The sequence below is a fragment of the Lepidochelys olivacea genome, assembly GCF_965140295.1.
Source record: "Lepidochelys olivacea isolate rLepOli2 genome assembly, chromosome: 1".
Taxonomy (NCBI): Eukaryota; Metazoa; Chordata; order Testudines; family Cheloniidae; genus Lepidochelys; species Lepidochelys olivacea.
In genome coordinates, this window is record NC_140411.1 from 57,399,993 (window position 1) to 57,425,263 (window position 25,271).

The 25,271-nt window shown below is 41.5% G+C and overlaps 1 protein-coding gene across 3 annotated transcripts in view; it reads right to left on the reverse strand.

Moving 5' to 3' along the window:
* Positions 1–25,271, reverse strand: part of WDFY2 (WD repeat and FYVE domain containing 2) — a 113,641-nt gene that overhangs the window by 42,515 nt on the left and 45,855 nt on the right. For all 3 annotated transcript variants that reach the window (XM_084618009.1, XM_084618010.1, XM_084618011.1), the window contains exon 2: positions 3,854–3,921. In XM_084618009.1, the coding sequence (XP_084474135.1) occupies positions 3,854–3,921 (68 nt within the window). The remainder of the gene's footprint in view (positions 1–3,853; positions 3,922–25,271) is intronic.

Sequence of the window (25,271 nt, forward strand, 5' to 3'; positions counted from 1 at the left end):
TAAACGTACTAATTCACTTGAGTGTTAATTTATTTCAAAGGAAATGTGAATGATATGGTCTTCACTTATCTACAATCTGTTGATTGCTGTCGATTTACATTATGTATATCCCTGTACTTAATTAACCGTAGATCAAAAATTTTGAGAGAGTACTTAGATGAGAATTTTCTTGAGGTGTAAACTTCATGAAAACTAATGAAGGATTGTTCCCAGTTATCACATTGCGCTTACATTATGTTTACTCATCATACGAGAATGGAACATTAGAAATGTAAAATGTCGCTAACTTCAAAGCACGTGTCACTGTGTTTATATTTAATCAGTAAAAGAAGAGTTCATGCAGTGAATGAAAACACCTGCCAGATTGCTTTCCCTGGAAAGACGCTACAGGAATGGATTCAGCAACTGAACATGTATCTCTGAACTGTTTTGGATGCTAACAGGGTGGAATACTAATCAAGTGGACAAGGATCCCTAGAATTACTCTGGGTAACCCTGAGGAACTTTTGGAAATTTAGCAGATTACTAAAATGTTAAGAATTGTAGACTTATAAACTTTGACTTACCTGTTAATGCATGTTACCTGCTTTAAACCTCACAATAACTCATTTTTTTTTTAATTATTAAACTAATAAACCTTTAGTTAGGTTTACTACAGAAATTGGCTGCCAGCATTGTCTTTGGTGTGATGTCAAGAGTATCCATTGACCTGGGGTAAGTGACGGACCCTTTGGGGTTGGGAGTCACTTAATGAGATGTGATATTTGGTATAGTGACCAGTATCACAAAGTCCAGTTTGTCTCGGTGGCAAGGTAGGCTGAAGAGCCTAAAAGGACTGTTTGGGACTAAATGGTAAGACTAACAGATTGATCAGGAGTGCATATTTGTTACTAGTTTGGTGAAATCTAATTGTAAACTATATCACCAATTTGGCGTATATGCCCTGACAGTCTGACCTGAAATTGGCACTCATAACTGGGAGCCATTTCAGACAGCCTGACAAGTGGTGCAGGTGGCAGGATTCACATGCCACAAGTCAATTGGGCTGAAAGATCAGAACAGGGAGACAGAGGAAAATCTACAATTGCCCTGCTCAGAACTGATTTGAGACAGAATTAATGAGATGCCCCAGTGTTTTCTCAGGACACCCACCATTTGCAGACACACAAAACCCAACCCTCTGGATCTACGGGATCTGAGCAGAGGTAACAAAAATCTTAAAACACAAATGTATGCAAATATTTAAAGAAATCAATATTAGCCAAAGCAAATGAATGCCATTGCTGGAACAGATGTCCTAGCGGACAGAGCTAGCTAAGGGAACACAACTCCTTAGGTCAGATTAACAGAACTGCAGCTGTTATAAATCAGCATAGCTTCATTGACTTTGATGGAGCTACCTAATTTTACCCCAGCAGAGTATGTGGCCAGTATGTTGCTCAAAAACATACCGGAATATAAAGACCAGTCAAGCACCGAGATTCCCACGAGCTCACCCATGGACACAGATGGGGGTTAGAAGAAACGGCCTGCCAGGGACACCTGGAATCCTTCTCGAATAGGGTAACTGGGGTGTTTCCCCTGTTGAGCATGTTTTGTTTTGTTTGGAACATGTCAAAAAATATAGCATACTCCTGCTGCAGGATGTCGGTAACCCATCAATACAACAATGCTGTACTAAGACCCCAAGCTTACAAGCCATTACTGGGGAACTAAACACTGAGTAGGTACAATGCATTTCCCAGTAAAGAGATGGGTCTGTCAATCAGCAAGTATTAAAATGTCAACTTAACATGTAAATATTCTCTGGTTGGGAGAGCAAGGCTGAGGGAGGAAGAGAGATGGGAAGAGCGTTACATGTTAATAACTCAGATTCACAGGATAGTTTTGGTTTTCAGTACACTATAAGCAGGTGGGGTTTCCACCCAGCTCTGAATAGAATCCCCACACACTTAGCTCAAACTTACCCTTCTCACCCATCCCAATATTTTCTTCTTTATTGGCAACTCATAAGCACAACACAAACCAGCCTCAGCTTAAGCTTTCTCCCTAGGGTTTCCATGCAGAAACCTGCCTTAGATCTTGTACCCTCTCTAAAAATCACTCCCCACTTCTGTTACATCTGTGTGAACTCACTTAAGGAGCCATATCTGCTAAGGAGTAAGCAGCTTGACAGGACTTTAACATGGTGCATCAGCAAAAGTCATGACACCCTGTTGTGTACATCATTTATAAACTTCCCCCTACAACTAATGCAACCCTTCTCTAGAAGGTAGCTAAGATTTGCCACACTGAAGAAGACCACTGGCCTGTAGGAACAGTATCCTGCAGTAGCCAATACCAGATTCTTGCCCAGTAAGCATTTTAAAGGTTATAGTGCTATAGGAGAAAGGGGTGAAATCTGAAAGGTTCTTACTTGAGACTCCTCAGTCTTGACTGACCCCTTTAATGGCAGAATTTTAGACTGCACTGAGTTTCCTGACTTTTGGTGATTTGCATTACATTTGTATATAAAAGTGTTCAAGCATTCATTCATCACCAGACTCAGTGATTCTAGTTTCCTCTTGCTGCACTTTCACCTCGCCTCTCCAGTATTCCATTAATGTCCTTCAGGACTTTGTCCTCCATCCTCCACTCTTTTTCCCTTACACACAGATCTTCCCCTCTACTCATGAATTCTCTCCTACTCTTTACTCACCTCCAATAGTCTTTCCAACTTCCATACCTGGATATCGCACCCTCAGTTTGCCCCTCCCTTCTAATGGAGCCAAATTCTGCTAGCCTCCCTCACAGCTCCAGTTCAGAAACTTGGTGTCTCTCACCCTTTTTCTCCTCTTTCCATTGGCAATATCCATTTCTGATCTTCCTCTACATCATTATCTATGGAACCCACACTCTTCTCCATTCTCTACTGCTTAACTCTGACAAAAGCCACAATCATCTCCTCCCTTAATTTTTGTAACATTCTCCTCTCTGGCTTCCCTCAACTTCCACCTTCCTGTACCTCCAGGATGTCTAGTTAAAAATAAGCACACCTTTTCCCACTGTTCTGATCAGATCACTGCCTACTTTAAATCCCATTACTGATTTTCCTGATTTCCCCTTAATTACAAGGCTCTGTAAACTCTATTCCTGTCTATAATTCTGTTCACTTCTTTCTGCTTTCATTCTTTATTTAGCTCATTGATGGTGGATGGATGTGCTTGACATCTCCGGATGCTGCTGCTGTGACAGAGTGGCCACATCACTTACCCAGCATCTAATTAATTGTTTATGCCATCAAAACCCATACACCAGAAGATTGAGCTCATCTCAAATTGCTATCCAATCCAGTCCCAATGCATTCTCTTCTCCTACTCTCCTCTTTGCATCTTCATTGATGCTACCTCTGGGGATATCCTCCCTCTTCTCACATACCAGACAATCCTCTCTTCTAAACCCTCTCAACAAAAGAGAGACACCACTTCCTCTGCAGAACTCCCTACACCACCTTCAACTCATACTGTTGCATCATGTATCTGAACTAGATTGTCAACTCTTCAGGGTAGGGAGTGTGCCTTTTGCTTTTAGAAAGAAATCACTACTACTAGCACTTCAGCTAGTAATAGAAACAAAGAAGAGATGTTTACAAAATATCAAATAATGTATATTACATTTTAAAAAGACAGGAGATTTTGTATTGGTTCATAACTTGGTAACAAGCTTCAGAGAACCTGGACACTTAGCTCAAGCATAGTATCTAGCGTACAATTGTGAGCTCCCAAAAAGGTCACAAGCTCAGAGGTACACGTCCAGACCCAAAGAAGTCAGTTGGCAAATACACAGTAAACAATGAACGTCCCAAAATACTTACATGGCATTGCATGGTATATGCTAGGCCAATACTGCCCACTCTCTCTCTTCAGCCACACACGGATAGTTCTGTAGAGGAAAAATAAGTTATGCATATTAATTTTCAAGTGAGTGCTAATTAGAATTACTAGACAAATAACCTTTGAAACTAAAATATTTTGCCCAGAGAACAAAATACAAGAATCCCTATGATTCCCTGCTAGCCTGCCTCAATCACTAACTGTATCTAGGGATAAGGTGACAGTTAATTCTTTATGCCCATCCCAATCCTTGGTATCTCTGCTGAATGCCCCATAATAACTGAAACTATCTGGCATCTGTGATAGCATTTTTGATGTTGACTTTTGCCAACTAGGAAATGGACTAAGGCCACAAACACATTTCATATAATCCATCAGACATTTCATTTAATCCATCAGTCATTAAGATAGCAATGACAACTAATTACTAGCAACATGAACCACATTCTAATCAAAAGGGCTCCTAAAAAAGAGGCCAAAGACCCATCTCCCTCCAGCTCATGGATGAAGCTAGAGGCTGGGTGGTTGCGGTGGAGGAGACTATAGTGGCGCTGCTGTACCCCTTTGGTGGAAAAGCAGAATTCAGTCCATAGTACTGTCAATCTGTCACCTTTTACCAGCTATAAAGTTAACTTAAAGGGTTGAACATGTTGTATGGAGGTGGAGAAAGTTACATGGATTTTAGTCCAACATTATTTGAATTTTTATCTAATTGTTATTCATCCTTTAGATACCTGGACATTTCATAGTATGCAAACTGGGTGGCTCTACCTGAACTACAGAATTTCTTGTTCAAAGGTTGGGAGTGGCTCACAGTACTGTAGTGCCCTTTAGATTCATAAAAATCAGATAATTCAGAGAGTTATAGACTTGGGACATTACACAAATATACTGAACTAAGAATGCCCCTTATGTAGCTCTTGGGAACATATGCTACTCAGAAAATGATACCTGAGGTGGTTTGTTAGTGTCAATAGTGGAAGACTTATAGTTTGGACTATTCAAAAGATATGCATTAGGTTAAAAATTACCTTTTTAGGTTTAATTGCCATGTATAGATGAGTAAGTGAAGGATTAGACACACCCCGACAGATTTTTAAGGAAATCAATCAACTTTGTTTTGACACTGCAGTCTATCATGCTAACCAACATTGTCACATTCTTTCCTTGTACTCCTCTATCCATATCCATCTGTTGTCTCATCTCACATCCACTCTCTCAACTGTGAAAGCAGCTCCCATTTTGGTGTGCCTGTACCGGGTGAGCTCAGCACACAGTTCTGGGAATGTGACCTTCTGCATCCAAAAGTTATGCCACCACCGCTGGTCATCCCAGGTTTGCATCACAATCTGATCCCACCATTTGGTGCTTGCTGCATGGGCCCAGAACTGCCAGTGGCCACCTACAGCAGCTGGCCAAGTTTCATTCAATAGCCACATTATCCACTTCCCCTTAGTATTTTCATTCGTAGCGTCGCACAGCCAGCCACACTCGTAGCTGTGGTTCCGCAAATTAGAAACAGGGTGACTGATTTGTTTTGTAAGCAGCCACAAGAGCTCAGCTGATCTGTTCAGCATGCATGCTTGCCAGTGAGGTGGTGGACAGACTGAAAACTGGCATGAGAAAAACAGTAGATATCAAGATGGACCAGAGGGAATTGTGGGAACTTGACCCCAAACTCCCACAACTCCTTGAGAGCACTGATTTCCCTCAGTATCACCAAGTGTTCCTGCAAACATATCCCACAAAGTAATGTGCCAGATGGTGGCGATGGGGATAATGGGATGCCTTCCCCACAGTGCTGCACAGCTGCTGTTGATACAACCTGGCACCGTGGGGACTCACTGCACCAGCAAAGGCAGCCAAATGTGAACACACCTCCACCAAAATAGCTATGCTAGCTGCTATATGCTGACAGAACTGTTACTGGTAAAGCTTCATGCCATAGGCATAGTCTTAGATTTAAGCTCCTTGTGGCAGGGACCTGCTTTTTGCTGTGTTATTACAGTGTTTAGCACAATGGGATCCTGGTCCATGGTTAGGGTTCCTGGGCACTATGGTAATACAAATTATTAACATTAAATGGAACTGCCTTTATTTCATGGTCTCCTCTTAATCAATTTTTTAGTAGACTTTGTGACAAAGTTCCTGCTCTACCTTGGTGGGTCTTGTGCTTATTGGCGGATTTGCTTATCTTAGAGCTTCACGGCAGCCCTCAGCTTGGCCGTTTTTCTGAATTCACAGTCCAGGTCGACTCCTCCTGTGTCTGACCAGGAGTTGGGAGGATTTATGGGGAACCCGGGCTCGCCCTCTACTCCGGGTTCCAGCCCAGGGCCCAGTGGAATGCAGCTGTCTAGAGTGCCTCCTGGAACAGCTGTGCGACACCTACAACTCCCTGGGCTACTTCCCCATGGCTTCCTCCCAACACCTTCTTTATCCTCACCATAGGACTTTCCTCCAAGGTATCTGATAATGCTTGTACACCTCAGTCCTCCAACGGTCTGCGTTCTCACTCTCAGTTCCTAGTGCCTCTTGCTCCCAACTCCTCACACGCACACCACAAACTGAAGTGGGCTCCTTTTTAAAACCCAGGTGCCCTGATTAGCCTGCCTTAATTGAGTCTATCAGCTTCTTGATTGGCTGCAGGTGTTCTAATCAGCCTGTCTTAATTGTCTCCAGAAAGTTCCTGATTGTTCTGGAACCTTCCCTGTTACCTTACCCAGGGAAAAGGGACCTACTTAGTCTGGGGCTAATATATCTGCCTTCTATTACTCTCCTATAGCCATCTGGCCTGACCCTGTCACAACTTGCACACACAATATTCAGTATACAGAAATGGGTACAAACCACCAAGTAGCAGCTATTAACAGTGTCAGTACAGAAACCTAACAGGTATGCTAGGGTAATGTAAATTTAGACAATCATAAATAAGGTCAATATGCCATTGTGATGACTGCAGACCGATTTTTGTGGAGGACATTAGGCTAGTTAGTTTAGCAACAGTCTTATTAGGGTCTAATAAATGGTACTTAAGTGGTCACATGGTGATCTCCTAGCACTCCCTCAGCACCGAGGTGAGCAAACTCCAATCATCCCTGCTCTTTAGAGTTGTAGTAGCATTCCAGGTTTGCTTCCCAAATGCTCCTGCCTTTAAGCATACTACTTCCTCCTCATTCAACAAACTCCTTGCTTTTCTCTGGGAGAGCGTTAAAGCAAAGCCTTCAAGCGAGCTGAGAGTTGAAATGGTTTTCCCTCTTTTGAGCAAGGAGGATGTAAAACTTAAACAGGCAGCGAACACGGTCATTGGTTTCCCTTACTCTTCAGAGTAGAGAAGTGTTTAAAAAGGCAGCAAACAGACCAGTGTCAAAACACACACCACTAAAAGGCATACACTGATCTTAGTACTGTTAGCTCGGAGGAGCAGACTTTTTGTAGTACAGCATTTGAGCTGCTCAACCACTTCCAGACCCAAGAACTAGCCTTCTACTTTTGATGCTCCAGGCTTGTTTCCTGGGAGGCCAAAGGGTTCTATCTGTTTCTGGGCCCTGCTAGATAATCTGTGGCCTCCCCACAAAGAACCTGGTCTGTAGCTAGGGTGACCAGATGTCCCGATTTTATAGGGACAGTCCCAATTTTGGGGTCTTTTTTTCTTATATAGGCTCCTACTACCCCCCACCCCCGTCCCGATTTTTCACACTTGCTGTCTGGTCACCCTACCTATAGCCTTGTAATCCATTCAGTATGTTGGCCCCTACATCACACAAGTATGGCGTATTTTTGTTAAATTTTAGGTTTGTATGTTTGTGACAAGAATGTCACATACTTTGCTGTACTATCACAACAGCATGTGTACATAAAGCTTCTACCAGCCTGCAACAATAGAAAGACAAGCAGCAATCAAAACCTGCCAAGATCTACCTCATCTGGAAATTCACTGACTGCCAGCAAGTAGGTGGCTATGTTCAGATGAATTTTTTAACCTAGTCTTCCTTGAATTTGCTTTTAACATCCCCCAGAATATTTTTATTTTGGGATAGTCCCCCACATATCTAGAAGTACCAGTTTTACCACTACTATGCTAGCAGAGGACCGTCTGTCATACCCTATTCCGCAAGGCTTTTTAAATGGAAAGTTCTATAGGAGATTCTAGAATACACCATTTAGATTATTAGAACAGATGGACACTTTGAATCTGGTTCTCCAAAATTCCCTTCTCAGTGTTCAGCATCAAATCCGGCAGCAAAAAACCAAGTTCACATTTAATTTAAATTATTCTTTATATTTTAGTTTGTACTTTAAAAAAATTATATTAGTTATTAGAGAGCTACTGAATAATGATAAATCCTGGCAGTTTAATATCCTTTGAATAGGAGAAGGCACTCAGTCCATCTTCGACTAGTAGAAAACACTGCAGTGAACTCAGATCTTGGGGGCTGCATTACTTTGCTGAAAAGCTACATTTTCTTTAAATCAGTAGTGCCTGAAGAGTACTGGAGCCTTATTAAAAACCTCAGTAATCATCATCTCTAATAGATGGCTTATCTACAATATTTTTATTTACATTGACACTGGCCATTTCTGAATGGAACAGAAATGAAGCAGGACCCCTTAATCTTTATTCAGAAGTTTCTTTTGCTTACAAAGAATTCAGGCAGCAGAATAAATATTTAGCATCAAGAATTTAGAGCATGGGAGGAGCCAAACTATCCTCTGTAAGTGACTTTCAGCCTACATTCTGCACATTTTTGTAAGCCTCTTGGTACAACACGATCTGCCAGAAATTAAACCCAGAATTTTAAAAACCTCATAAGAAAGCAAAGCACAAATAAATGTAGTTTAAACACATTTATTATGGAAATAAAGCATAAAGTATATCTGCTGGTTGCTTAGTTACTGAAGTATAACAGAGTACCCACCTACATCAAAATCCATTCTTCCCCTGCCCTAGAATGCAAGTCACATTACCATGGAAATTAACTGTCCCTTTGAAAGTGAAGTCATATTTTGCTGCCAGCAAAGTGATTTAAAAAACAAAAAAAACTTTGAGTACACTCCATGAATCAATGGATATTTTTCTACTTTCATGACAGATACTTTTCTACTTTCATCATATTTTCATGACAGATCTTTGTGCATTCTATAGATTGAAAAACTGCATAAAATGAACAATTATGCCACTCAAAGGAGTGAGACTGCACTCTTTATATACTAAAGTGATACAAAATCTTTTTAATGCAGCTTTTTAAATACAAAATTGTTCCAGTTTCTATGCAGGAGTGTGTGTGCATGCATCCCCAGTCCAACTACTCTGTTTGACTAGACTATTAAATAAAGTGAGTCAAGAAGTTGTGTAATATTTTTTGACCATTAAGACACTTTTCCCAGATGTCAGAGCCTAATTTTTAAGTGTGGATAATATGTTAAAGGGAGTCAGAGGAATGCTTGGCACCCAGAGCAATGCAAGCCAGCAAAATGCAAAATTCCTTAGGTATCTTTGCCAGTGCACCTCTGTTCTGACCTGCAAGATCTTGTAAGCTCAATGGATGGTAAGCAGGTGGTGCGTCAATCCTCTGAGATGCAAAAGCCCCTCCTATGTGTGACTGGGTTATCCTTAGCATCCTGCATGATCACATTTTGGGAAATGGCAGATACTATTCTTGAGTGGGATGTATCTAACCATATAGAAAGCGTCTAAGCATTGTCTCTCAGTTGTGTGCACTTTAACATTGTGGACTCTGTTGTAAGAGATTCCAATAATGGCAAATATTTACTATGAAGGGATACAGTATCACATGGACTTTGAGTTCTTTGTGGCATCTGTACAGGTGCCAAGTTTGCTGGGTGTCTAAGTATGTTGTGTGGTAAGTGCTACCTCAATGGTCATATTCTGGGGTGTTTTAAGCTTTGGTTTGTTTTCTTCTAACACTTCCATTAAAGAGATAAGGTGGCCCACCTTAACTGTGCATTTGCTGTGTTCTCTGCTCCCTGCAGTTCCCCTCTTCCCCCCCTAAAATGTTTGCGTTTGGTGTTTTGAAGTCTCATTCTGGGGAGTTACAGGGTGAAGGTGCTGTTATGAGGCAGTAACCTTAAGGTTTTTTGCAACTGAACATCTACAAAGTCAAACATTCTTGAGGAACTGCTTGGGGAAATGGACCAAAAATAAATAAATAAAATTAAAAAAATGTACGGCCCAGATAGGAGGAAGTTTGAAAAATGGGTGACTTTCCTGTTTTTAAAAAAAAAAACAAAAAAAACACCTTCCAGTGTAGCTTCCTCAGTATGTCTGGATAGTTGTCTGTCATGGAGAGTTTCATTTTCTTAGTACTTGTAAAATAGTCACCCAAACTAGGGGCAGTCAGCATCACTGCCCAAACACTTGAGATTTATTTTTAATTTGTATTGCAATAGCACTTAGGAGCCCAGTCATGCACCAGGGTCCCAGGGACTGTACAAAACATGGGACAATATAAATTCTTTGGGACAAGGACTGACGATCTAAGATCACAGGTACTTACCCTTTAAATTTCTGGCGCTGCATGGATTTAATTTTTAACAAACAAATGCCTCATCCTCTAAGCATTGTACCAGATGTATCAACAAATTAGTTATCTATCCCCTCTGAAGATAAGGTGATGCAGAAAGTATGTGGATTTTCTAGAGATTCTTACATACCTTCCTTTCCTACATGCTAATCAGAATCCCACTCTAACCACCCCACTTACTGTAGAGATCTGTGTCACCATGAATTTCATGCAGATATTGAATGGTCATACTGGGTCAGACCAAAGGTTCACCTATCCCAGCATCCGGTCCTCTGATAGTGGCCAATGCCAGGCATTTCAGAGGGAATGAACAGAATAGGTAATCAAGTGATCTATCCCCTCTTGCCCATTCCCAGCTTCTGGCAAACAGAGGCTAGGGACACCATCCCTGCCCATCCTGGCTAATAGCCATTGATGGACCTCTCCTCCATTAAATTTATCTAGTTCTTTTTTGAACCCTGTTATATTCTAGGCCTTTACAACATTCTCTGGCAAAGTGTTCCACAGATTTTCTTCACACAACGCACAGTCAAAACTTCCTTTTGTTTTAAACTTACTGCCTATTAATTTCATTTGGTGACCCCTACTTCTTGTGTTATGAGGAGTAAACAACACTTCCTTATTTACTTTCTCCACAACAGTCATGCTTTTATAGACCTCTGTCATACCCCTCCTTCCCTCCTCCCCCCCTCCCCCAGCCTTAGTTGTCTCTTTCCCAAGTTGAAAAGTCCCAGTCTTATTAAACTGTCCTCCTATGGAAGCTGTTCCATACCCCTAATCATTTTTGTTGCCCTTTTCTGTACCTTTTCCAATTCCAATATATCTTTTTTGAGATGGGGTGACCAGTTCAATATGTGGGCATACCATGGATTTACATAGAGACAATATGACATTTTCTGTCTTATTATCTATCCCTTTCCGAATAATTCCCAACATTCCGTTTGCTTTTTTAACTGCCGCTGCACATTGAGTGGATGTTTTCAGAGAACTATCCACAATGACTCCACAATCAGCTAATTTAGACCCCACCATTTTATATGTATAGTTGGGATTATGTTTTCCAATGTGCATTACTTTGCATTTATCAACATTGAATTTCATCTGCCATTTTCTTGCCCAGTCACCCAGTTTTGTGAGGTCCCTTGGTAACTCTGTGCAGTCTCCTTTGACTTAACTACCTTGAGTAGTTTTGTATCATCTGAAAATTTTGCCACCTCACTGTTTACCCCCTTTTCCAGATCATTTATGAATATACTGAACAGCACCAGTCTCAGCACAGACCCCTGGGGGACACCACTATTTACCTCTCTGCATTACAAAAACTGACCATTTATTCCTACTCTTTGTTTCCTATCTTTTAGCCAGTTACTGATCCATGAGAGGACCTTCCCTCTTATCCCATGACAGCTTACTTTGCTTACGAGCCTTTGGCGAGGGACCTTCTCAAAGGCTTTCTGAAAATCTAAGCACACTATATCTCAGGGGTGGGCAAACTTTTTGGCCCAGGGTCACATCAGGGTTGCGAAACGGTATGGAGGGCCGGGTAGGGAAGGCTGTGCCTCCCCAAATAGCCTGGCCCCTGCCCCCATCCGCCCCCTCCCACTTCCCATCCCGACTGCCCCCCTCAGAGCCCCTGACCCATCTAACCCCCCCCCCACTCCTTGTCCCCTGACCTCCCGGGGCTCCCCACCCTTAACCGCCCCCCTCGGACTTCACCCTCTATCCAACCCCCCCAGCTCCCTGATTGCGCCGACCCCTATACACACCACCGCCCCCTGACAGGCCCCCTAGGACTCCCACACCTATCCAACACTCCTGTTCCCCATCCCCTGACTGCCCCCTGGAACTCCCGACCCATCCAACACCCCCCCCCCTTTGTCCCCTGACCGCCCCCTCCCGTGACCCCCGTCCCTAACTGACCCCCGAGGACCTCACCCCCTATCCTTCCCCCACTGCTCCCTGTCTCCTGACCTCCCCCGCCCCCGAACCTCCAGCCCATCCAACCGCCCCGTCTGCCCCACGGGACCTCCTGTCCCCTTACCAGGCCATTCAGAGAGGCAGGATAGGCTTATTGGAAAGCCTTGGGGGTGGGAGGGCGCAAGCCATGCTGCCTGGCAGAAGCGGCCAGCCAGAGCACTGCCCGCACTGCGGTGTACCTCCAGGGGAGGGGGAACAGCATGGGAGAAGCTGGGGACTAGCCTCCCCGGCCAGGAGCTAAGGGGCTGGGCAGGACAGTCCCACAGGCCGTAGTTTGCCCACCTCTGCTATATCTACATGCTTGTTGACCCTCTCAAGGAATTCTAATAGATTGGTGAGGCATTGTTTCCCTTTACAAAAACCATGTTGACTCTTCCCCAACAAACCGTGTTCATCTATGCATCTCATAATACTGTTTACTATTGCTTCAACCAGTTTGCCTGGTACTGAAGTTAAGACTCCAGAGGTAGGCCTTTTTAAAACTGGCATCACATCGGCTTCTATACCAGATGACTGGAAGATAGCTAATTTAAATGATAGGTTACATACCACCATTAGTAGTTCTAGACTGTTACAGAAAGTTTAATACTGAAAAAAAAAAACAGTATAGACAAAGCAGCTTCTTAAGACTATTGAGATTGAGGGAGAGACAAGGCAGACCAACAACTGATACCACCAGATCCAGCACTTGCTCAAGTGTATTAGGGAGAATTCAGAGGAAAAAGAATGAGCCAGGATATGGCTCCATACCCAGAAGCATCCATGTGCTGTGGGAGAAATGCATGCTGGATAATTACCATTGCATTATATTTGGAATTTTCCCTCTTACAAAGTGAAAAATTCAATACTGAATGTCAAGTTCAATGTTAGGAGCAAAATGGGTTCCATCTCCATTTATGGTAAAGCTGCCCAGGGGATCTTGGAAGCAAGACAAATTTAAAAATGTAAATGGGTTTGCCTACAGCTCTAGCTCCAAAAGTATTATTGAGCTGGAAGACAGCTCCTTCAAAATGAATAAAGATCTTTCAGTGAAGATAATACCATGCAGTCAGACATACAACTGCCCTCTGTCAGCTGTATTGACTAAAGATCTGTCTTAAGAGTGTTTGAAAAGCTCCCCAGTACTATCCAAAGAGGAGACAACAATGAACTCTATTTGGGGACTACTTAAAAGTTCAGCTACTGGCTGCCTGATTGGAGTAAGTCTACTTGGACTTGGGCAGAATATAACAGGCAATTTAGGATAGAATATATTAATGCTGTATCCAAGGTTTGTTGAACTGCACAGTTTTCTGTGCTCATAGGATAGATGTATTTGCAAGTCTGCTTTGACCTCCATGGACTAGGTCTTTTCTTGCCTTAACAAAATGAAATCTTTAAAAAAAAAAATCGCTAAAAAATATCCATCAGCGACAATGCAGATGTGTTCACAAAGGCACATTGATCTGAAGTGAAAACTGAAATGTTTGCTTCCACCAACAAAAGCTTTATCCTCCTGTCATATTCAGATAGAGAAAACGTTGCTCTTGATAATAGCATTTCAAATTAAGCCAGAACCCTGATAATTCTGTCATCTTTGACAGAGACCCCTGTCGTTAGAAAGAAAAAGAAACTGAGCAAAATAAATTTACAAAAAAATACTACAGTATCATAACACCTCCCCCAAAGACTAACAGTACAGACCTGCTCCATCCACCTTTTGAGTGAGAGATGTGAGGTGAGAATGGCCCCTGCCAGTTAATAAGAGCTGGCCTCTAGGAGATTTCTGGAGGAACAGAAGGTTATTTAGGTTAGCAGCAACTAATTTGTAACCTAATTCCAGTGGCTTGTAACTAGTGGCCGGGAGTTTTTCCATTTCTATGAGAGAGTTAATAATGACAGAGGACACAAGAATAGAAGTGAGAGATGGTGACAGGAGATAGACAAATTACTTTGAAATTCACACAAAAAAAGAGAAAGCTTAAATCTTCTATCAATAAAATGGGGGAGGGGGGAGAAAGGGCCCTGCATATTTGCAGTGAGGGCGACGGGAGGGTACAGACCCAATCCAGGCTTTGTATTTTTTATAGCAACTTTCACTGGAAAGTGACAAATTACCAGCTCAAACTCCAAGGTCTTTACTCACTACTTTTTACTCCAGAAAACTGTGAAATCAGGGAGAACGTGCCTCAATATGGACCAAGCAAGGACTTCAACATCGGACTATTGTTAAGTGCTAGGAGACAATAGCATAGCTATTCATCATTATATACTTATTGTCTTAGGTTCTTCTTTAGTCATCAGAGGAGGATTTGGTAACAGATTCAACCAAATCAATTACTGGTTTAAGGTAGATACACAAATGTGGACAATATATCCTATTTTATTCCATGTGTACTTAGTTACAGGTTAATAAAGCAAGTGTTAAAATTATTCAAGCATCCACTACCAAAAAAACCCTTAAAATATGCAGACCCGTACTAAACACAAAGTTGGGGACTTACTCCAGTATTATCTAGTACATTTTAGACTACCCTGACAAGCAAGCTCACTGTACTACTCATACCCTTCTATGTATGCAGCAAGTTATACAGATGTATTTTGTGCATTGGCATACAGCCTAAGATGGTCACATTCTTGTATCCTGGCACACCTATTTCTACATTTAATATTTACCTGAATGGGAGATTCCTTTAGAGATCACAGCACTTAATGCACCATATTTATAGAGAGTTTTGGATCATCTCAGTTTTGGTTCAGAAGGAATGATTCTGTAAATTTATTAAATAAAAATAAAAAAAAAAAAAAGCTGGGGGGTTGCCTGTATTTTCCCCTCAAGCTGCTGGGATTTCTTTTGATTTTTATAAGAGTCATGGAATTATTTTCATTAAAATTGGACATGGAGACATTTGCTAAAGTTTCTAGCACAATTAAAAGTCTTTAATGTTAAAGAGGAGATGTACTTATGTGAGGTGTTTAGAATGCTCCAGCATATAACCTCATTGACACAGTGTCTGGTATAAAGAGAGTTTAATGCAACATAATTCCCCCCCCTTTTCTTATTGCATGCACTGTTGTGAACATGAGCACAACTGTATATCCAAAATATGAGATTCATAACAGATCGAGGGAATTTTGTGCTTACATAGCTGCAAACTGATCAGTGGCCCCTTGCTCAACATTTTCCCCCTCACTGCAAGTAAGTAAATGCCACACTGATGTATACAGACACTTCTGTCTACAATGCAATGTCTTTACTTTTCAAAGCAATTATGAATTATTGCAGTCTTTAGAAAAAAATATTCATTTAAAAAAAAAAAGCAAAAGTGACTAGACAGGATTAGAAAACCCAACATTCTTGTGAAGTCTACCTTATTATTTTTTTGAGGTATGAACTATACATTTTGTAAAATACATCAGCAAATCCCTCAAATTTTTTTTCCCCATTAGCTCCTTCTCTTTTAGAATAGAGTAACCTGCCACAGAATTTCAGCGTAGTCAATTACCTCCAAATTCAGAGGCTTTAGTTCAGAAAGTAGAGAGGAACACAGGAGTGGCAGGGTGATCTCTCAATCTTGGCTAGGGAAGCATCCTTTCCCTAAGGAAACCCACTATCATTTGATCTCACTTGAGAAAAACATGTTTTTGTTCATAAGCAGTCCTTTTAGAACATCTAAAATGACAACGCATTAAAGAAGGCGCATTTCTTTGACTCATGAGACCTATTCTATTTTTAAAGTCTAATGTGTCAGTTTTCATGTACTGTACTCTGAAAAACATTCTTAGGGTCTTGTGGATTTGTCCTTATTGCAAAATTATCCAGAGTAAACAAGCAAGTTAAACCATTATCAAAAATTTCCTATATGAAAGCCCAAACTTAGTCCATTAAGCAGTGCATTTATACTGCTTAGCAAAACAAGCAGCGTATTCCATTCATTCCCTACTGCATATGCACCAGATTACTCAGGTGTACACAAGTCTGTAGGAGTGGTAAGATTTAGCCTTAAGAGGAACCAGAGCCAACTCTCAGCTGTTAATACCCTTGTCATATTATACTCCATATGCTAATCTCATCCCACTCAGATTTTGGAAGTCTCTTCAGATTCTTAAACCTTGGGTCGAGTGCTGTAGCTACCTTTAGAGCTCTCACATTGGTACCTTCTTTGCATTTTGTCAAATCTGCTGTGAAAGTGTTCTTAAAACGAACAACATTTGCCGAGTCATTATCCAAGACTGCTATAACATGAAATATATGGCAGAATGCAGGTAAAACACAGAGCAGTAGACATACAATTCTCCCACAAGGAGTTCAGTCACAAATTTAATTAATGCATTATTTTTTAACAAGCATCATCAGCATGGAAGCATGTCCTCTGGAATGGTGGCCGAAGCATGAAGGGGCATACCAATGTTGACCATATCTGACCCGTAAATACCTTGCAATGCTGGCTACAAAAGGGCCACATGAATGTCTGTTCTCACTTTCAGGTGACACTGTAAATAAGAAACAGGCAGCATTATCTCCCATAAATGTAAACAAACTTGTTTGTCTTAGCAAGTGGCTGAACAAGAAGTGGACTTGTAGGCTCTAAAGTTTTATATTGTATTGTTTTTGAGTGCAGTTATGTAACAAAAACAATCTACATTTATAAGTTGCACTTTCACAATAAAGAGATTGCACTACAGTACTTGTATGAGGTGAACTGAAAAATATTTATCAGTTTTACAGTGCAAATATTTATAATAAAAATATAAAGTAAGTATTCTACACTTTGTATTCTGTGCTGTAACTGAAATCAATATTTGAAAATGTAGAAAAACATCCAAAAATATTTAACAATAGAATACCAATTGAAATGTAACTGTGCGATTAATTGCGATTTTTAAAATTGTAATTAATTTGAGTTAATCACGAGTTAACTGCAATTAATCAACAGCCCTCTTTGAAAATACTCTAGCTGAAAAAACAGCCTTCCAAACCTAAGAAAAATGTAATCCTTCCACAAAGTTTACCTCACTATCCTGAAAACAATGAAGAAAAACCTGATGATTTTACTTGACTGTCCAAACAAATCCTACCCACTCTAGAACCTTGTCTACACTGGGGATTCCAGCCACCAGTCTAGTTACACCAAAGGAATAAGACAGTAAATATTAATGACACTATACAAATCCCTCATCTTGAATACTGTGTGCAGTTCTGGTCAACCCATCTCAAAAAAAGATATGTTAGAATTGGAAAAAGTACAGAGAAGTGCAAAAGTTATTCAGGGTATGGAACCATTTTCTATATAAGGAGAGATTTAAAAAGACTGGGACTATCCAACTTGGAAAAGAGGCGATTAAGGGATGATATGACAGATGTCTATAAAATCATACTGGTGTGGAGAAAGTAAATAAGGAAGTGTTATTTACTCCTTCACAACAGGAGAACCAGGGGTCACTTGATGAAGTTAATAGGAAGCAGGTTTAAATCGAACATAAAGGAGTACTTCTTCACACAATGTACATTCAACCTGTGGAACTCATTGCCAGGGGATGTTGTGAAGGCTCAAAGAATAATTGGGTTCAAAAAAGAATTAGATAAGTTCAGGGAATATAGGTATATCAATGACCTTTAGCCAAGGTGGACAGACTGACTGCTAGAAGCCGGGACTGGTAGACAGGATAGATCACTGGAAAATTGCCCTGTTCAGCTCATTCCCTCTGAAGCATCTGGCACCAGCCACTGTCAGAAGACAGGGTACTGGACAAGATGGACGATTGGTCTGACCCAATACGGCCGTTCTTATGTTCTTAAACCTCTAATATAGACTAATAAAACAATCAAAAGTTGCACTAATGCAGCTTATCCCTACTTGCATACAGGGTTAGCTAAATACATGCAAATTGTGGCTTAGAGGCTCCATCTGTCTACAGGAGTTTGAATTAGTACAGCTAACTAGTGACTGGTCACTGACAGCTGTATCTGGGGCAAATCCCTAGTGTTGGCAAGGCATGGGAGAGTGATCATGTAGAATTTGACAAAGATGGTTTGACAGCACATACGCACAGATATCTCCACCTAATGAGGTAGAACCCCATTGTTTGACAGTCTCCCCACATTTGGGCTAGCAGAAGTGTCATCAAATGTGGTCCATCACCATGGCAGTGTTCTGGGTGGTGACCCAACCACCATGGTAATTCTGTGCTGTACCAGAGTCTCTGCCTAACATCCGCATTTTCTTATCAGCTCTCCCATTCCCCCATCATACAGAACACTGAAAACAGAATTTAATGTCACATCATGAACCATTTATCTAATGCTGATTATGCCCCACAGAGACCATTTTATAGCGTGGTGAAACGAGAAGAAACACAGGAGAACATTCAATCAGTCATGGTATCTGACCCATCATCTGGTTACGTTAATATAAAGAAATATGGTCTCCGGCCACCTTTTCATTGTATGTGGAAAAGCCAACCTCTCTCTATTGTCTGATGTCTGTCTTCTCCTTCCCTCACATTCCACCCAGGTGCAAAGAGTGTCTGTCACTCTTAAGAAATTCAACTTAGTTTCATTTAGCCGCATATTGTAGCATCCTGCTATGGTGCAATTTCCCCCCAAAATCATATCTGTTATTGATAATCCTGCAATGCTGCTTATGGGAATTGGAGTGCATCTTGTGTCTGAATCTGGCCATGAACTGATCTACAGCTTCAGTTATTTTCAAGTTGTTCACGATCCACTTCAAGAGTAACGTCAGCTTGTCTTTTCACCTCACAATCAGCCTCTTTAGGTTGCCGGGTAACATTTGCACTAGGGACAGCCTCCTGCACATTGGACAGGGAATGGATGAGATAAGGAGGAGACTGGAACAGAGGGCAGTTGTGAGAAAAGACTGCTGATATGGCATTGTTATGTGGTTCTAGAATAACATGGATCAACACAAAAAGCTGTCTTCTGTGGTGGTATGCTAGACATCGGTCTGGCTTTTGTCCTATTTCAGAAGGGAGACTGATGTTGAGCACAACATAGTTTCCTCTGCCTTGTTCTAGCCAGTGTGTCTCTTCAAAAACAATTGTCTCCAACACTAACTATTTACATGCGGTAGGGACGCCAGATGGACATCACTCTCTGAAGCAGTTTGCCCAGGAGACTGTCTTAGCCTCAGAAGACTCGATAGTTGTATTTCAGCAACTGTCCTCATTTTTAGCATATGACTGCTTCTCCTGCAACCTATCTTGCAGATCCAGCCGGTGGCAGTCAGGCCTACAACCCTATAAAAGGCCTGAGATTGCCTGTTAGTCAGCTATGGACATTAGCACCATCCTTTGTCTTAGGCTATGTTTTCCAGTGGCACAATAAAATAATAATAAAAATTCTGATAATGGAAATTCTTGTGTAAATGTGTTTTATCACAAGTAGTCAACAAAAATTTTAATAGCTGGAGCTGATAAACTTAATGTATCAAAAGCATGTTTAGCACTTCAAGAAGAAGAAAATCATCGCAGAGAAACTAAATGAATTCTTTGCTTCAGTCTTTACGGCTGAGGATGTTAGGGAGATTCCCAAACCTGAGCCGCCTTTTGTAGGTGACAAATCTGAGGAATTGTCACAGATTGAAGTGTCACTAGGGGAGGTTTTGGAATTAATTGAGAAACTTAACAGTAACAAGTCACGGGGACCAGATGGCATTCACCCAAGAGTTCTGAAAGAACTCAAATGTGAAATTGTGGAACTATTAACTATGGCTTGTAACCTGTCCGTTACATCAGCTTCTGTACCCAATGACTGGAAGATAGCTAATGTAACGCGAATATTTAAAAAGGGCTCTAGAGGTGATCCTGCCAATTACAGACTGGTAAGTCTAACGTCAGTACCGGGCAAATTAGTTGAAACAATACTAAAGAATAAAATTGTCGGACACATAGAGGAACATAAATTGTTGCACAAAAGTCAGAATGGTTTCTGTAAAGGGAGATCATGTCTTACTCATCTATTAGAGTTCTTTGAAGGGGTCAACAAACATGTGGACAAGGGGGATCCAGTGGACATAGTGTACTTAGATATCCAGAAAGCCTTTGAGAAGGTCCCTCACCAAAGGCTCTTACGTAAATTAAGATGTCTTGGGATAAGAGGGAAGATCCTTTCATGGATTGAGAACTGGTTAATAGATAGGGAACAAAGGGTAGGAATAAATGGTACATTTTCAGAATGGAGAGGGGTAACTAGTGGTGTTCCCCAAGGGTCAGTCCTAGGACCAATCCTATTCAACTTATTCATAAATGATCTGGAGAAAGGGGTAAACAGTGAGGTGGCAAAGTTTGCAGATGATACTAAACTGCTCAAGATAGTTAAGACCAAAGCAGACTGTGAAGAACTTCAAAAAATATCTCACAAAACTAACTGATTGGGCAACAAAATGGCAAATGAAATTTAATGTGGATAAATGTAAAGTAATGCACATTGGAAAAAATAACCCCAACTATACATACAGTACAATGGGGGCTAATTTAGCTACAACTAATCAGGAGAAAGATCTTGGAGTCTCCGTGAATAGTTCTCTGAAGACGTCCACACAGTGTGCAGCGGCAGTCAAAAAAGCAAACGGGATATTAGGGATCAATAAAAAAGGGACAGAGAACAAGATGGAGAATATCTTATTGCCCTTATATAAATCCATGCTATGCCCAAATCTTGAATACTGCATACAGATGTGGTCTCCTCATCTCAAAAAAGATATACTGGCATTAGAAAAGGTTCAGAAGAGGGCAACTAAAATGATTAGGGGTTTGGAATGGGTCCCATATGAGAACAGATTAAAGAGGCTAGGACTTTTCAGCTTGGAAAAGAGGAGACTAAGGGGGTATATGATAGAGGTATATATAAAATCATGAGTGGTGTGGAGAAAGTGAATTAAGGAAAAGTTATTTACGTGTTCGCATAATATAAGAACTAGGGGCCACCAAATGAAATTAATGGGCAGCAGGTTTAAAACAAATAAGTTCTTCTTCACTCAGCGCACAGTCAACCTGTGGAACTCCTTGCCCGAGGAGGTTGTGAAGGCTAGAACTATAACAGGGTTTAAAAAAGAACTAGATAAATTCATGGAGGTTAAGTCTATTAATGGCTATTAGCCAGGATGGGTAAGGAATGATGTCCCTAGCCTCTGTTTGTCAGAGGGTGGAGATGGATGGCAGGAGAGAGATTACTTGATCATTAACTGTTAGGTTCACTCCCTCTGGGGCACCTGGTACTGGCCACTGTCCGTAGACAGGATACTGGGCTGCATGGACCTTTGGTCTGACCCAGTATGACCATTCTTATGTTCTTAAGAAGATATGGTCTCTGCCCTAAGGATCTTAACCAAGTCCCCCAATTCTGCCAAATTTACACACCTTGCTTTGCTTTACACATAAATAGTCCCACTAAAGTCATTGACCAGCATGACTTGACAGAGGGCGAGATAACAAGCAAAAGGGGATGGGACCCAAGAGGGCCAGTTACATGAACTAAGGTCATGGAGGTTAGTTGTGTTTGCACAGTATACACTTTGCTAGTTCCTTCATTTTTATTCAGTTTAATCTATTTTAAATTGGGTGTGGAATGTTAGAAGGATGAAGGTAAATGTTGTATAGACAGTTGTGAGATTTAAGAAGGAACCTGAGAATTCTAGTTTTTAGTTAAATTATATGAAGTACTTCAACATTAAGTTCAAATATTAGTTTTACTAATACAAATATTCCAGCTGAAATAGAGCATTCACCAAGCAGACAGGCACTGTAAAAGCAACATGCTGTTCAATCATTTTTTGGTGTGCTCAAATTCTATTTTTGAAGCAGCTGCAAGTTCACATTCAGCTTACACAACACTAACTCGAGTCTTGCTGTGTAAGATATTTTCCCAGCCAATTTATGTTGCTGTACACTAAAATGTAACTGCAGATTGCACAACAGCCAAAGACTTGGAAAAGTTTCAGTATCTAGAACTAAAGTTTCATGGCCTTGGCAATAGAAAGCTGTCTTACAATAACTATCCCCTGTATTTAAAATTTGAAAAAAAGAAATAGACATTCCTATATTTAAGTAATAAATCTTTCTTTAGAAAATAAACAGCTTTTGAAACAAATATCCCAAGTAAAAGTGGCCAAAACACAGACAGTGACTTGACCCACAGGCTGCATGTTATACAACAGCTCAGGAAAACTACGTGTCCTTCCAAAATGGCAGCCATCCCATTTTTGCAATTGCATAGCACAATCTCATTTTCACTTTCTCCTGTTATTTTTCTGGGTACATAGAACAGAAGATTTTCTGGGATGACCACTAAAACTAAAAAAGGATTTATATTTGGAGCTGGTGTACACTTGTTGCTTAGGCACAGAACCCAAAGTCGGGAAGTTCCAAGTTTTGATTCTGACTGTACTACAGTCTCTCCCATGGGGCCTGGAGCATGTTACAAGACATCTGTGTCTGTTTCTTAATCTTCAGAATGGACAAAGTAACTTGTTAACCTACTTTAGAGCACAAGTGTGAGGACTAGATATTGAGCCACTACTTGTAAAGCCCTGCAAAGTGGTAGCCACTAAAAGTTTAAGTTACTGAAGTAGTCCCAGCATATTACCCTGATATTCCATTGGCTAAACACATTCCAAAACAAGGCGGCTGTGGTAAATTTGTTTTGCCTGCATATGGAGGCAGTCAAGACAAGGGTTTTAAGTGATTGCCATCAAATACAAGAAGTGGAAGGTTGGACATATGACCAGGGAAGAGTATAAAAATATTGCTCGGGCATGTAGGAATGTTATCAGGAGGGCCAAATCGCACCTGGAGCTGCAGCTAGCCAGAGATGTCAAGAGTAACAAGAAGGGTTTCTTCAGGTATGTTGGCAACAAGAAGAAAGCCAAGGAATGTGTGGGCCCCTTACTGAATGAGGGAGGCAACCTAGTGACAGAGGATGTGGAAAAAGCTAATGTACTCAATGCTTTTTTTGCCTCTGTTTTCACTAACAAGGTCAGCTCCCAGACTGCTGCGCTGGGCATCACAAAATGCGGAACAGATGGCCAGCCCTCTGTGGAGATAGAGGAGGTTAGGGACTATTTAGAAAAGCTGGACGTGCACAAGTCCATGGGGCCGGACGAGTTGCATCCGAGAGTGCTGAAGGAATTGGCGGCTGTGATTGCAGAGCCACTGGCCATTATCTTTGAAAACTCGTGGCAAACCGGGGAAGTCCCGGATGACTGGAAAAAGGCTAATGTAGTGCCAATCTTTAAAAAAGGGAAGAAGGAAGATCCTGGGAACTACAGGCCAGTCAGCCTCACCTCAGTCCCTGGAAAAATCATGGAGCAGGTCCTCAAAGAATCAATCCTGAAGCACTTGCATGAGAGGAAAGTGATCAGGAACAGCCAGCATGGATTCACCAAGGGAAGGTCATGCCTGACTAATCTAATCGCCTTTTACGATGAGATTACTGGTTCTGTGGATGAAGGGAAAGCAGTGGATGTATTGTTTCTTGACTTTAGCAAAGCTTTTGACACGGTCTCCCATAGTATTCTTGTCAACAAGTTAAGGAAGTATGGGCTGGATGAATGCACTATAAGGTGGGTAGAAAGCTGGCTAGATTGTCGGGCTCAACGGGTAGTGATCAATGGCTCCATGTCTAGTTGGCAGCCGGTATCAAGTGGAGTGCCCCAAGGGTCGGTCCTGGGGCCGGTTTTATTCAATATCTTCATAAATGATCTGGAGGATGGTGTGGATTGCACTCTCAGCAAATTTGCGGATGATACTAAACTGGGAGGAGTGGTAGATACGCTGGAGGGGAGGGATAGGATACAGAAGGACCTAGACCAATTGGAAGATTGGGCCAAAAGGAATCTGATGAGGTTCAATAAGGATAAGTGCAGGGTCCTGCACTTAGGACGGAAGAACCCAATGCACAGCTACAGACTAGGGACCGAATGGCTAGGCAGCAGTTCTGCGGAAAAGGACCTAGGGGTGACAGTGGACGAGAAGCTGGATATGAGTCAGCAGTGTGCCCTTGTTGCCAAGAAGGCCAATGGCATTTTGGGATGTATAAGTAGGGGCATAGCGAGCAGATCGAGGGACGTGATCGTTCCCCTCTATTCGACATTGGTGAGGCCTCATCTGGAGTACTGTGTCCAGTTTTGGGCCCCACACTTCAAGAAGGATGTGGATAAATTGGACAGAGTCCAGCGAAGGGCAACAAAAATGATTAGGGGACTGGAACACATGACTTATGAGGAGAGGCTGAGGGAGCTGGGATTGTTTAGCCTGCAGAAGAGAAGAATGAGGGGGGATTTGATAGCTGCTTTCAACTACCTGAAAGGGGGTTCCAAAGAGGATGGCTCTAGACTGTTCTCAATGGTAGCAGATGACAGAACGAGGAGTAATGGTCTCAAGTTGCAGTGGGGGAGGTTTAGATTGGATATTAGGAAAAACTTTTTCACTAAGAGGGTGGTGAAACACTGGAATGCGTTACCTAGGGAGGTGGTAGAATCTCCTTCCTTAGAGGTTTTTAAGGTCAGGCTTGACAAAGCCCTGGCTGGGATGATTTAACTGGGAATTGGTCCTGCTTTGAGCAGGGGGTTGGACTAGATGACCTTCTGGGGTCCCTTCCAACCCTGATATTCTATGATTCTATGAAATATGTCTTAAGTTTATAGATCTCATACTTTTTTGTTAAAAGAGCAAAGCTTCACAACGGTTTCAATGAGGCTTCTGTATTGGTTCTCCTTATCACAGTTCTGGGAACAGGAAGGTTCCAGAACAAGTTGTTCTTCCACCCTCAATAATTATCTTAAAAGGACTATATAGAGACCCCAAATCAACACTTTATTGAACACTGTATTTCTGTGGTCTGCAGTAAAGGTGATCAAAGAATACAATTTTCACTTGTCCA